The sequence below is a fragment of the Crassostrea angulata genome, chromosome 6 (assembly GCF_025612915.1).
Source record: "Crassostrea angulata isolate pt1a10 chromosome 6, ASM2561291v2, whole genome shotgun sequence".
Classification (NCBI taxonomy): Eukaryota; Metazoa; Mollusca; class Bivalvia; order Ostreida; family Ostreidae; genus Magallana; species Magallana angulata.
This window is the reverse complement of record NC_069116.1, coordinates 16,131,658-16,145,700: the sequence shown is the minus strand read 5'-3', so window position 1 is coordinate 16,145,700 and position 14,043 is coordinate 16,131,658. Positions and strand designations below refer to the sequence as shown.

General features: G+C 35.4%; 1 protein-coding gene and 1 long non-coding RNA gene across 5 annotated transcripts in view; one reads left to right on the top strand and one right to left on the bottom strand.

Moving 5' to 3' along the window:
* Window positions 1-14,043, bottom strand: part of LOC128188834 (putative transporter SVOPL) — a 33,601-nt gene that overhangs the window by 10,470 nt on the left and 9,088 nt on the right. For 2 of the 4 annotated variants that reach the window (XM_052860117.1, XM_052860116.1), the window contains exon 2: window positions 4,859-5,061. In XM_052860117.1, coding sequence (XP_052716077.1) covers window positions 4,859-4,985 — 127 coding nt within the window. In that variant the 5' untranslated portion in view covers window positions 4,986-5,061. Of the gene's footprint in view, window positions 1-4,858; window positions 5,062-5,986; window positions 6,667-14,043 lie in introns of those variants that run through there. The other 2 variants (XM_052860115.1, XM_052860118.1) reach the window with 2 other exon arrangements.
* On the top strand, window positions 6,670-12,267 carry LOC128188835 (uncharacterized). Its single transcript, XR_008244194.1, has 3 exons — window positions 6,670-6,976; window positions 9,343-9,428; window positions 11,484-12,267. It is a non-coding gene; the product is annotated as an uncharacterized LOC128188835 (long non-coding RNA).

The window sequence follows — 14,043 nt, the reverse complement described above, 5'->3', positions numbered from 1 at the left end:
CACAACTTTGAATCTTCACTACCTGAGGATGCTTCCACACAAGTTCCAGCTTTGCCTTCGAATTAGTTGCTGAGAAGAAGATTTTTAAAGATTTACTGTATATATTCCTATGTTAAACTTCGATCTCCCATTGTGGCCCAACCCTACCCCCGGGGGTCATGATTTTTACAACTTTGAATTTACACTACCTGAGAATGCATCCACACAAGTGTCAGCTTTCCTGGCTGATTAGTTTCTGAGAAGAAGATTTTTAAAGATTAACTGTGTATATTCCTATGTAAAACGTCGATCTCCCATTGTGGCCCAAACCTATCCCCGGGGGTCATGATTTTCACAAATTTGAATCTTCACTACATAAGGATGCATCCACACAAGTGTCAGCTTTCCTGGCCAATTAGTTTCTGAGAAGAAGATTTTTAAAGATTTACTTTTTATATTCATATGTTAAACTTCGACCCTCCATTGTGGCCCCACCCTATCCCCAGGGGTCATGATTTTCACATCTTTGAATCTACACTACCTGAGGATGCTTCCACACAAGTTTCAGCTTTCCAGGCCGATTAGTTTCTGAGAAGAGGATTTCTAAAGATTTACTCTATATATTCATTTGTTAAAGTTCGACCCCCCATTGTGGCCCCATTCTCAGGTGAGCTAAAAAGGTTAAGTTTACAATTCAATAAGTTGGTTTCTGGAAGAACAGATTTTGAAAATTTTCGTAATAAATATTTACAATTTTTTTTACTTTTTAAAGCGCTAAGCATAGCCCAGCCCTTTATTTTCGTTAGACTTCAACTTCCGGTGCATCGAATAACCGCCCCCTATAAGCAAAAGTATACATCATTTAAACTGGTTAGGGAACCAGTTTTAGGGGTTTATGCACATAACTGCACGGGCTATTGTGAATCTAATTTACGGGTTATTGTGAAATTAATGTACGGGGCTTACATACATCATTGCAGGGACTGTCATGCAGTGATGAGGAAATATAGTGCGTATACAGAAGCTGAAATGCTATATACATATATCTGTTATATACATACAGAAGCTGGGTTAGCGCTTTTCAGTACTATCAGTACTTTGATTTAATTTTTAGCTTTTAAGATCTGTGTATAAACATAGAATTGTTAGCAAATCTCTGTATCTTGCTTATGATTCGAAGCAAACACTCAAAAATGGTTAGTAAATAGAAATTGTTAACAATTAAACACAAGAAACATGCACTACATGTATAACAAATAAAGAACACAATTTATTTTTTCGAAATGAATCATATATATACATGTATATACCTACATATTTCCGTAAGCGATATCAAACTCTATTTAAACTGAATAAACTAGAGAAAATGCCGAGCATCTCAACAAAAACCTATTGCATTAATCTACCATTACGCAAAAAATAATGCCGAATTACCGATAGAATGAATTGTATTTCAGTACTCCTACATCAGATTTTGCTTAATTTGCGCAGGTAAACAGTTAACGTAACTGTTTGATTTACCGAAGTCTCTGTTTGATTTGATACGTAAAAATCACGAAATACAGACGACAGTTTCCAGGTTACAAAGCATAAATAATGAAAACGAAACGAAAATCAGAACAAGCTAACATCAACGTCATGTGTGAAAACTGTCAACGCATTGAAATATTTAGCCTCAATTTACTTCACAAAATCGGCACCAATATATTTTTCATGTTTAAAAAATTTCCCTTCATACGCGAACTGTTGCACAACAAGCAAATTCATCATAGTCAGATCGACCCTTTTTCGTATAATGTCATGGCTGCTTTAAACAAAGAACCTCGTTTTAGAAGTATGGAATACGAGTCTTGGTAAAATGGGTAAGCAAAACCGGGCCGTGGCAAAATAAAAGCCGGGGCAGATCGGCAATCGTCAATTCCAAATACGCATTATTTTGCAGCAATAATTACAGCAAATACAAATATACTGGTCCATCAAATATCCTGAAATTTTAATGAGATTGGCAGATTAATAACTGCTTATCTTTTGTTTTGCCCAGGCCAAGTCTTGTCTACCCATTTTACCGGATGCCGATCCCGAGGCTATTAAACTGAAACACGCCTTTCCTTTATTATTATTTTCGTAATAACTCAGATTTGAAACAGAATTAGACCTTAATTTTTGCAATATATATTTTCCTTCCCATAAGGATAATTTATGCTAAACTACGTTGAATTGGAATCAGTAGTTCTTGAGAAGAAGATTTTTAAAAATGCACCCCCCTTTTTCTACAGTTTCAAGGTTTTCTCCGCTTTGAATACAGATCGGACTTTTATTTCTGCAATTTATATTCGCCCTCCCATAAGGATGCTTTGTGCCAAATTTGGTTGAAATTGGATAAGCGGTTTTAGAGAAGAAGTTCAAAATGTAAAAAGTTTACAGACGGACAGACAGACGGACAGACGGACGGACGGACGGACGGACGACGGACAAAAAGTGATCGGAATAGCTCACTTGAGCTTTCAGCTCAGGTGAGCTAACAAACTTAAATCTACACTACCTGATGATGCCTCCACTCAAAGTTGAGCTTTTCTGGCCAAATAGTTTTTGAGAAGAACATTTTTAAAGATTGTTATCTATATATTCCTATGTAAAACTTGATCCCCCAATTGTGGCCCCACCCTACCCCCGGGGACCATGATTTGAACAAACTTGTATCTACACTTCCTGAGGATGCTTCCATTTTAATTTGAGCTTTTCTGGCCAAATAGTTTTTAAAAGAAATTTTTTAAAAGATTTTCTCTATATATTCCTATGTAAAACTTGATCCCCCAATTGTGGCCCCACCCTACCACCGGGGACCATGATTCGAACAAACTTGAATCTACACTTCCTGAGGATGCTTCCACTCAAATTTGAGCTTTTCTGGCCAAATAGTTTTTGAGAAGAAGATTTTTAAAGATTATCTCTATATATTCCTATGTAAAACTTGATCCCCCAATTGTGGCCCCACCCTACCCCTGGGAACCATGATTTGAACAAACTTGAATCTACACTACATGAGGATGCTCCCATTTTAATTTGAATCTTTCTGGCCTGAAAGTTTTTGAGAAGAAAATTTTTAAAGATTTTCTCTATTTATTCCTATGTAAAACTTGATCCCCCAATTGTGGCTCCACCCTACCCCTGGGGACCATGATTTGAACAAACGTGAATCTACACTACCTGATGATGCCTCCACACAAGTTTAAGCTTTACCGGCCAAATAGTTTTTGAGAAGAAGATTTTTGAAAAATACCAACAAATTTTCAATAATTCTCAATTATCTCCCCTTTAAAAAGGGCGTGGCCCTTCATTTGAACAAACTTGAATCCCCTTCACCTAGTGGTGCTTTGTGCCAAATTTGGTTGAAATCTGCCCAGTGGTTCTTGAGAAGAAGATGAAAATGTGAAAAGTTTACAACGACGACGACGACAACAACGACAACGACGACAGACAACGGACAAATTGTGATCAGAAAAGCTCACTTGAGCCTTTGGCTCAGGTGAGCTAAAAACAAATTATCTCAGAAAGTAATAGACTACGTAGCAATGTTAAGGCGTCCCGGAGCTGAAATACGGCTGGAAAACATCATCGCAAAAATACTTTTACTTGGAATATTTCTTAAAATTTTTGTTACATTTACTGACAACAATGTTAAACATTAAAATTGATGCATTTTTGTGAAGTCATATGTACTTCATAACCACGTGACAGGTGAATCCTAACATTGCAAATGATCTAATTAAATTGCATCGACGCAGGTGATAAATAATATTAAATCATACATATTTTTAAGAAAGATCCCTTGTTATGTCATATACTTTAAAGTTCTTGCTTGGGCTTGAAATAGATATTTTGTTTATCAAAGATATTGTTGAAACATTCCAAAAAATCATCATAATTACATTTTTACAAATCAAATGCAATTTACAAAATATTTGAGTAAATCCATAGGTTTCCCAAGTGTGCTTTACATGAGTACCTAAATTCTTTACCAATTTTACGTAAAATATTCTAAAATTGTATTGATCTTTCACCTGCGCCAAGTTGATTTTTACATATGCATTAAAATTTCTTTATTCAGTACGTTGTTTACACATAGCAGGGAGAGTCTCTAAAATCACTAGTTTATAAATAGTCTTTTACTTTAAACGAAGCTTTAAAACTGACGATTATTAGATACTGGTTATTAATATGACTGAATTATGTATGTCTAGTATTAACGACAGCATCTATGTAAAAGAAACATGCGGTTTAATACTGTTTTGATAAAATTCACTTTTAATGTTACGATACATTCCCTGAGAACTATCGACAGGAATGCAGATCGTGATGTCAAAGTTGATTATGACATCATATCGCATGAAGAACAGACAAGTGACTTTCTACACATCAATAGTGGTTTCGTCCCCCGGATGATTAGGTTTAATCAACCTGCATGTTATGCATCCATAAGCATTGTAAACACAGCAAACTTAAGAAATATTAGTGAACAAAATGTGCACTGGTTTATTTTTCATTTTCCAAAACATTATGACCTTTATTCATAGCGCTGACATCATGTCAAAGTCGTAATACAATCATATCCATCTCGATGCAATGGTCAATTTCAATATGGACAAAATAACGCGGAACCCTTTTTGTGTCATTTGTTTTTAAAACAAATTTTGTACATAATTTTTTCACTGAAATATGGTTTGATTGACAGAGGAAACTACAGTAGCTCCAATATCATTAATTATACACATACGTAGCATAACTATCGTAGAATTATGTCACAAAATTTGAAATAAAATTGGACCAAGCAGCTTTAATTTTATATTTTGAATAAGTTTACAGATATTAACTATCTCACCATACAGACTCTCATCATCTCCATCGTGGTTGGAATGTAGTTTGGTGTACTTGACAGATCTATGGTGGCCCTTAGAGGGGAATGAACTGTAGAGTCCTCCTCCTGTGAAGTCTGCTAGGGACTCCATGAGGCTAGATATGGTTTACGGAATCAGTCAATAGGTGCAGAAAACTCCATCTGGTGTTCATCACATTTTACTCTCACTGTATAAATTAATTTTTGGAATATATTTTTCATTTGCAATCCCTAATATAACCTGAAACACTATAACTTATAAATCATTGACAACTTATATTTTTTGATTGAATTGATGCCCACTGTATACAATGATTATCACACATGGTCATCAAATTTTATAAACCTAACTTTATCACCCACTTGCTCTATGATATGCCATTGAAGGGATAAACATAAACAACTTAATTTTAACCCAATTTGTATGTTTAAGGTCATGTTTTAATATCGAGTGAAAATGGTTTAAAAATCTTAATAATAGAGAGGTTTAGCAGATCAACGGGTATGCGTACTTTTACGTATAGGTTACAAGTTAGAACTACGCATACCAGTTCACATTACTTTTCTTCTTTAGCAGTTATAACGTGTACTTGTAAATGTTTTAAATATTAATAGTTTTTATATTCCCTTCTTTTAATCTGAGTATTTTAATAGTCACAGTCAAAAACAGAAGGTCGCGAGTGTTGTTTTTATTGAACACCATTGTTTAAAGTAATCATATATGTATGGTTTTTTAACAACAGATAATTAAGAGTCAATGCACGTTTTGCAAGAATTGATCAGTGTACTAAAACCTCTACAATGCAACTCATTTTATTGAAAATGTATGTTTCTTTATATCTGTAGTCGCATTAAACATTGAAGCTTTGAACATAAACAGCCAACAAGTAATTATGAGCTACAAGTTCAACTGTATGTGTACTTTGCAATCTAAATGTATGTTCATTCGTGTTCATATGTGTAAAATTTCGTCATTATAAAAACTTATGACTTATTGGACATATTTTTCTTTCTACACTTACCCGTTGGTTTGCTAAACATCTCTAATATTCGATTTTAATAAAATGGAATGATTGCCAGAATAAACATTGGGCCCTAGTAAATCATAATGACCTTATCAGAACAATGGAATGCCTTTTGATTTATTTCCTTTCATACATATACATATGCTAGTGACAGTCACACAGTGTAAGATTTAGAGTCTAAAGTCTGTCCAAAGATATTAATGCAGCACATTTGGACGATTTTTAATAAAAATACACATACCTGTGAAAGAAGTGCAATTGAAATAGTTGAAAGGGATATTTTCCAACATAATTTCAATGACATCTTTCACTCGGAAAAATTCAAAAGAACGAAAACAAATTTCTTACAGACATTTATAATGGGGAATGTTTACATCTTTTCTCCATTCGGAATACATCACGCAATTTTTCAACGTTAACATCCGGGCTTGCTGCAATACAAAATCTCCGTAGACATCACATTTTTTAGCATTGTATTGAAACCTGATAAGCTAACAGGGGCGTTTCGACTGAGAATTCTTGGAAAATTTTCATACTTTTGAATGAACATCCAGGATATCTTGGGACAGAGTATAGATAACTAATGAGTCCAGAAATAATTGTTCATATGGTTTCAAAAATATATTTCTGATTTAGCTTAAGTGGTGCATTTATATCACCAAAATGCACACTTGCATTGCCTCATTTACTATTTCGTTTCAAATACTTTAGAAACTTGTAGAAACATTAAACTTGAGGAAACGTTATTTTGTAAACTAACTTGCATGGGAAAATCTATAAGCCCGTGATCTGAAACAACCGGAAGCCCGTGAAGTCAAGTACACACAAATCGCATACGTCATTCAATGTACTTTCTCTTTTAAATAGCAGCCGCGTTCTCGATATAAACATTGTATCTGTAAAGCTTAAGCGAGACGTTATTGCGATGACATAACTTATTGACAGATACAGTTGCAGTTTTTGTATAGTAAGAGAAGACGAAAAGTTCATTCGAGGTTGGGTTTCGTCAGAAGAAATTCTTCAGCAAGTCATCGAAGCGCATTCAATACGTAAACACAGGATGACAACGTGTTTCAGGGTATGTATTAGGCCTAATTAAGACTTTCAATATCCGAGATGCTGATAATAATAATTATATTTGCTTAATTCTATTGTGTATTTTTTATCACTACTTCAAAAAACTTCAACAAACTACGGTAACCAAATTACATGACCAGATGACGGCCGGTGTACTTACAGTAGCTTATATACATTATTTAAAATGTGTTGCTTTCTAAACCAGCCAGTTAACTTATTTCTTACGTTAATGTTATTATTCGAATGAACAAATCATTACATAATATTTTAAGTGGTTGCATGGAGAAAAAAACTTCATATGTAGTGTACCGTAGAATTTATAAAAAAAAAAATGAATGAAATGTTATATTTTGCAGATGTAATATGAGTACACATACACATACACAAACACACGTTTATATTCGACTTCATCGACACTCTAAACTAGATTTAAGGCCCATGACTTCATCGACACTCTGAACAGTACTTAAAATATGAGGCCCGTGAGCTCATTGACACTCTATATAAAATAAGATATGAGGCCCGTGAACTCATCGACACTCTATATAATATAAGATATAAGGCCCGTGAACTCATCGACACTCTATATAATATACATGTAAGATATGAGGCCCGTGAACTCATCGACACTCTATATAATAAAAGATATGAGGCCCGTGAACTCATCGACACTCTATATAATATAAGATATGAGGCCCTTGAACTCATCGACACTCTATATAATATAAGATATGAGGCCCGTGAACTCATTGACACCCTATATGGTACAAGATATGAGGCCCGTGAACTCATCGACACTCTGTATAGTACAAGATATAAGGCCCGTGAACTCATCAACACCCTATATGGTACAAGATATGAGGCCCGTGAACTCATCAACACTCTATATGGTACAAGATACGAGGCCCGTGAACTCATCGACACTCTATATTATACAAGATATAAGGCCCATGCACTCATCGACACTCTATATAATATAAGGCCCGTGAACTCATCGAGACCTATATATGGTACAAGATATGAGGCCCGTGAACTCATAGACACTCTGTATAGTACAAGATATGAGGCCCCTGAACTCTTCTACACCCTTAATATTACAAGATATGAGGCCCTGAACTCTTCTACACCCTATATATTACAAGATATGAGGCCCATGAACTCATCAACACTCTATATAATATAAGATATAAGGCCCGTGAACTCATCGACACTCTATATAATAAAAGATATGAGGCCCGTGAACTCATCGACACTCTATATAGTACAAGATATGAGGCCCTGAACTCTTCTACACCCTATATATTACAAGATATGAGGCCCATGAACTCATCAACACTCTATATAATATAAGATATAAGGCCCGTGAACTCATCGACACTCTATATAATAAAAGATATGAGGCCCGTGAACTCATCGACACTCTATATAGTACAAGATATGAGGCCCGTGAACTCATCGACACTCTATATAGTACAAGATATGAGGCCCTTGAACTCATCGACACTCTATATAGTACAAGATATGAGGCCCGTGAACTCATCGACACTCTATATAGTACAAGATATGAGGCCCCTGAACTCATCGACACTCTATATAATAAAAGATATGAGGCCCGTGAACTCATCGACACTCTATATAGTACAAGATATGAGGCCCGTGAACTCATCGACACTCTATATAGTACAAGATATGAGTCCCGTGAACTCATCGACACTCTATATAGTACAAGATATGAGTCCCGTGAACTCATCGACACTCTGTATAGTACAAGATATGAGGCCCCTGAACTCATCGACACTCTGTTTATAGTACATGTACAAGATATGAGGCCCGTGAACTTATTGACACTCTGTGTAGAACAAGATATGAGGCCTGAGAACTCATCGACACCCTATATAGTACAAGATATGAGGCCCGTCAACTCATCAACATCCTATATAGTACAAGATATGAGGCTAGTGACTTCATTAATAATCTATATGGTATTAAGATATGAGGCCCGTTACTTTATCTACACTCTGAACAATTATAATACTGGATATGAGGCCTGTGGCTTCAGAAATATTCTACACAGTACTAGATATGAGGCCAGTGAACTCATTACCACTCTATTTACTGGTTGTTCCTGAGATATGAGGCCTGTGAACTCAGTAACACTCTACAATAAAGCACGGTTATAGCGAACACGCTTATAATGACTAATTAATGCTTAATTACAGCAAAGGGATTTTCATTCCTAATCATTTCTCTGTATATAGTTTCAGAATTCACCATCTTAATTATGACCAATTCATTTTAGAATTGGAGGCAATATTTTTTTTTGTAGAATTATAAACTAATACTGGTTTTTTCTTTCTATTATTCCAGGTCAATATTGCTCTTAGTATAAATTCAAAGATCCGTAAAACAACATTCTGGAGAAGCTGTTCAATTGAAAGAGTATTCAATGTACCGTAAGTACATATGTATATGAGCTATGAAATATTAGCTATTGGTAAATTGCCTTAAATTACTTCTGCTTTTTATGCCATCAAATTTCAAGGGCTCATATTACCAGTATAATAAGTTGTTAGTCAGGCATGACATTTGAATTCTTTCTACAATTTATCTAAAAAATTACACCTTTTCTTTATAATCATTTGCTCAATTGTTTTATTAACTATGCACACTGTTTTAATTCATTATTAGGGCTCCTCTCTGCGGGCGCCCTATAGTGATCAGTCTGTTTGTCCATCCGTCTGTCCGTCTATCTGTCTGTCTGAGATCTCTTGTCGGGAGCATATCCTCTTTGCCCTTGGCGCAATCTGGCTTATACTTTATCCACAGAGTGCCTTCAGTCAAAGGGTGTGCAGTGACCTTGAATACAGTTTGTAGGTCATGGGTCAAGGTCACATTGAACCAAGCAAAATCTTTTTTCAGGACATATACTTTAAAAACAAAAAAAATATGGCACACTATTAATTTTTGCACCTTTATTGCAACTGCTTCTCAGCACTAAAATTTATCATGCCCCAATGGTTTTCCATATGTATTCATTTTTTAATGTCTCAAAACAATTACTTCAGTCAATTTTTTACTACTGAATATGTACCCTACCCTTCTGTAATTTTGGACGGTCGATTCTGTTTGTTTATACAATCGTTAATGTTAAGTGGTAATCAAATCAGTTCTGCAAATTAAATAATAATGGATGGACCAATTCAATTTTATTGCTTATTAGTACATGTACCTATCATTAGCTCCTTCCAAAATTGGCTTGAATTCTCCCTTTAATTGTCACTTTATTTTAGTGCTTCGAGGTGAAAATGTGATCAAGATAGGCGATCATCAACGCTGACAATACACAATTGATTGATATCTTGCTTTGATCGGCTGATATAAATAAAACTTTACCCCTGTGTGTTTTTCTAGAAAATCATAACGAAATCATGACCCCCTGAACAATTCTAGGGCCTCACAAAGGGTTTAAAGTTTTATGTAGGTTTATGTAGGTATATAGAGCAATGTTGCCCCTGACTTTTGAATTGGGACAAAAGCAATTTGTCTCTATCAACATTTTGTAGTATTACTTGTGGACGTGAGTTAGATATCAAAGGCAATGTGTTTACGTGCTTGAGCGAACACAAAATTAAATCCAGGCGTTGTTCAAACAAAACATTTTTTCTTTTGAAATAAGTTTGTGCGCTAAAATTTATTTGCGCCAATGTATAAGCACTTGTGTTTGCACTAAAGTACATATGTCCCAAATTTTCTTGTTTTACAATTACTGTATCTGCTCTCCATAAAGCCCACTTTGGTTCATACTTTAGATAAACAGAGCTTTTGAGTAAAGGTTGTGCTGTGACCTTGAACCAAATTTCAAGGTCAAGTGTGAAGGTCATAACAGTATTAAATGAAAAATCATTTTCCGGAGCATATCTTCTCTCACTTTGGTCCAATCTGGTCCATACCTCACCCACTGAGTGCCTTTGATTAAAGGGTATGCAAAAACCTTGAATGTTGTTTGTAAGTCAAATGTCAAGGTCATATTGGATCACACAAAATTCCTGTTTAAGAGCCTCTATACTCTCCACCTAGCCCCATTTTGCTAATAAGTTTGCTTTTATACTTCACCTAAACAAAGCTTTTTGGTTAATGGTTTGCATTGACTTTGAAGCAAGTCAACGTGAAGGTCATAGCAAAATTCTTTATAATCAGTTTTAGACCATAGGTTATTTCCTATTTGCTTGAACTTTCTCAGGTTAAACAAAAATGCCTGGTTGTAAGGGGTAATAAGATTGAATTAGAAGGTCTATGTCAGCTGGAAAATTTCTGAGTCATAGGTCAAGGTCATAGCAAAATTCTCTGAAATGCTTTTCATCCTTTAGTCCATTATTTAATAGGGCACTTTGAGATGGTTACCATTTCAATGTTGTCTAGTTCGTAGATTATTTCCAGAATTGGCATGCACTATTTGACCCATGTTTTAATGAAGGAGTTCATAGTTCTTTGTGTCTATCTCAAAACAGGACTGCCATTTGAAAAAACAGACAAACAGGAATATCTATGAAGAGGATAAAGAAGAATAAATAAATTTGATCTGTGTTCTGTGCACTTGATTCAAGATTGGCAGTCTGAATGGCCAAGTTTGAAAATAATTATTGCAATATATCTAAAGAAATTATTTTGTGAAAAATGCTACCTAATATCTACATGTTAGCAGGGTAACACAGTAAAGTGAGTTGTATATAATGACAATTTAATAATTATTAATAATTGTTAATCTTCGATGTATATGTATTATATCATATAGGTCTCTGGAGCAATTTTTCTCTAACCTGAGCCAAAGTCTCAAGCTTTTCTAATCATGATTTGTCCGTTTTCTGTCATTGTTCTTGTTGTTGTCATTAACTTTCCACATTTTCATCTTCTTACCCAGAACAACTGGGCAAGTCTAACCAAACTTGGCCCAAATCATCACTGGGTAAAGAGGACTAGATGTTTTTTTTCAAATGAAGGGTCCATGCCCTCTTAAAATTTGTTGGTATTTTTCAAAATTCTTCTCAGACACCATTTGGCCAGAAAAGCTCAAATATGTGTGGAAGCATAATATTTACTGTGAAAGAAATTTCCAGAGCTTACTTCCATGTAACACAGCTAAAGTGAAAAAGAAATCAATTTTTGGAGCACTTCCTCTGATGACTGAAAATTTATCGGTTCAAACAAACCATATTAAACATATATATCTACATATATGTACATAATTCTACCTTTCCACAAAATTTTGTTGTTTAAGTATCTGCAAAGTCTGAGAAAAAGAGAAAAATCTTCTAACAAATACCATTACAAAAAAATTTGATATTTACCATTATTATTATTTTTACTTTATATGCTATTTGAATCTATTTGAATTTGGCACTGTAGTGTTGATTTGATCAGTTATGGCTTTTGTTGCTCAGGTGAGCGATGTGGCACCTTGGCCTTTTGCTTCTTCAGCAGTACAATAAACTTGTTGAAAAAAGTTTGTATAGTATATGTATATATGTATTGTTTCGTAAGACTTATGCCCTGTATGATAATGTAAACTTTTCTAAAATGCATATCTTATAAAATGGATTTCAGTACACTAGTTTAAGGTTAAGGCCCCTTTCCAATCTACGATATTGTATTTAGTTCAGTTCATCAATGTAACTTAAATAAACATAAATAATAAAACTTGCTTCATTATTGTTTAAATCTTGTTTTAAAAATAAGAGTGCTACTAAATTCATGAGCCTTATATCTCGTACTAAATAGAGTGTGGGTGAGTTCACGGGCCTCATATCTTGTTCTATATATTGAGTGTCTATGAGTTCACGGGCCTCATATCAAGTACTAAATAAAATGTTACTGAGTTCACGGGCCTCGTATCAAGTACTATATAGGGTGTCAATGAGTTCACAGCCTCCATATCTAGTACTATATGGAGTGTCAATGAGTTCACGGGCCTCATATCTTGTTATTTATAGAGTGTCGATGAGTTCATGGGCCTCATATTAAGTATTAAATAGGGTGTTACCGAGTTCACGGGCCTCATATCTTGTACTATATAGAATGTCGATGAGTTCACGGGCCTCATATCTAGTATAATCTAGAGTGTCGATGAGTTCACGGGCCTCATATCTAGTATAATATAGAGTGTCGATGAGTTCAAGGGCCTCATATCTTGTACTTTATAGAGTGTCGATGAGTTTACGGGCCTCATATCTTGTAATATATAGGGTGTAGAAGAGTTCAGGGGCCTCATATCTTGTACTATACAGAGTGTCTATGAGTTCACGGGCCTCATATCTTGTACCATATATAGGTGTCGATGAGTTCACGGGCCTTATATTATATAGAGTGTCGATGAGTGCATGGGCCTTATATCTTGTAAAATATAGAGTGTCGATGAGTTCACGGGCCTCATATCTTGTACCATATAGAGTGTTGATGAGTTCACGGGCCTCATATCTTGTTATTTATAGAGTGTCGATGAGTTCATGGGCCTCATATTAAGTATTAAATAGGGTGTTACCGAGTTCACGGGCCTCATATCATGTACCTTATAGAGTGTCAATGAGTTCGTGGACTTCATATCAAGTACATGTACTATATTGAGTGTTGATGAGTTCACGGGCCTCATATCTGGCATATAATATAGGGTGTCGATGAGTTCACGGGCCTCATATCTTGTATAATATAGGGTGTCGCTGAGTTCACGGGCCTCATATCTTGTACTATATAGGGTGGGGATGAGTTCACGGGCCTCATTTCTTGTACTATATAGAGTGTCGATGAGTTCACGGGCTTCATATCTAGTATAATATAGAGTGTCGATGACTTCACGGGCCCCATATCTTGTATAATATAGGGTGTCGAGGAGGTCACGGGCCACATATCTTGTACTATATAGGGTGGGGATGAGTTCACGGGCCTCATATCTGGTACAAAATAGGGTGTCGATGAGTTCACGGGCCTCATATCTGGCATAATATAGGGTGTCGATGAGTTCACGGGCCTCATATCTTGTACTATATAGGGTGGGGATGAGTTCACGGGCCTTATATC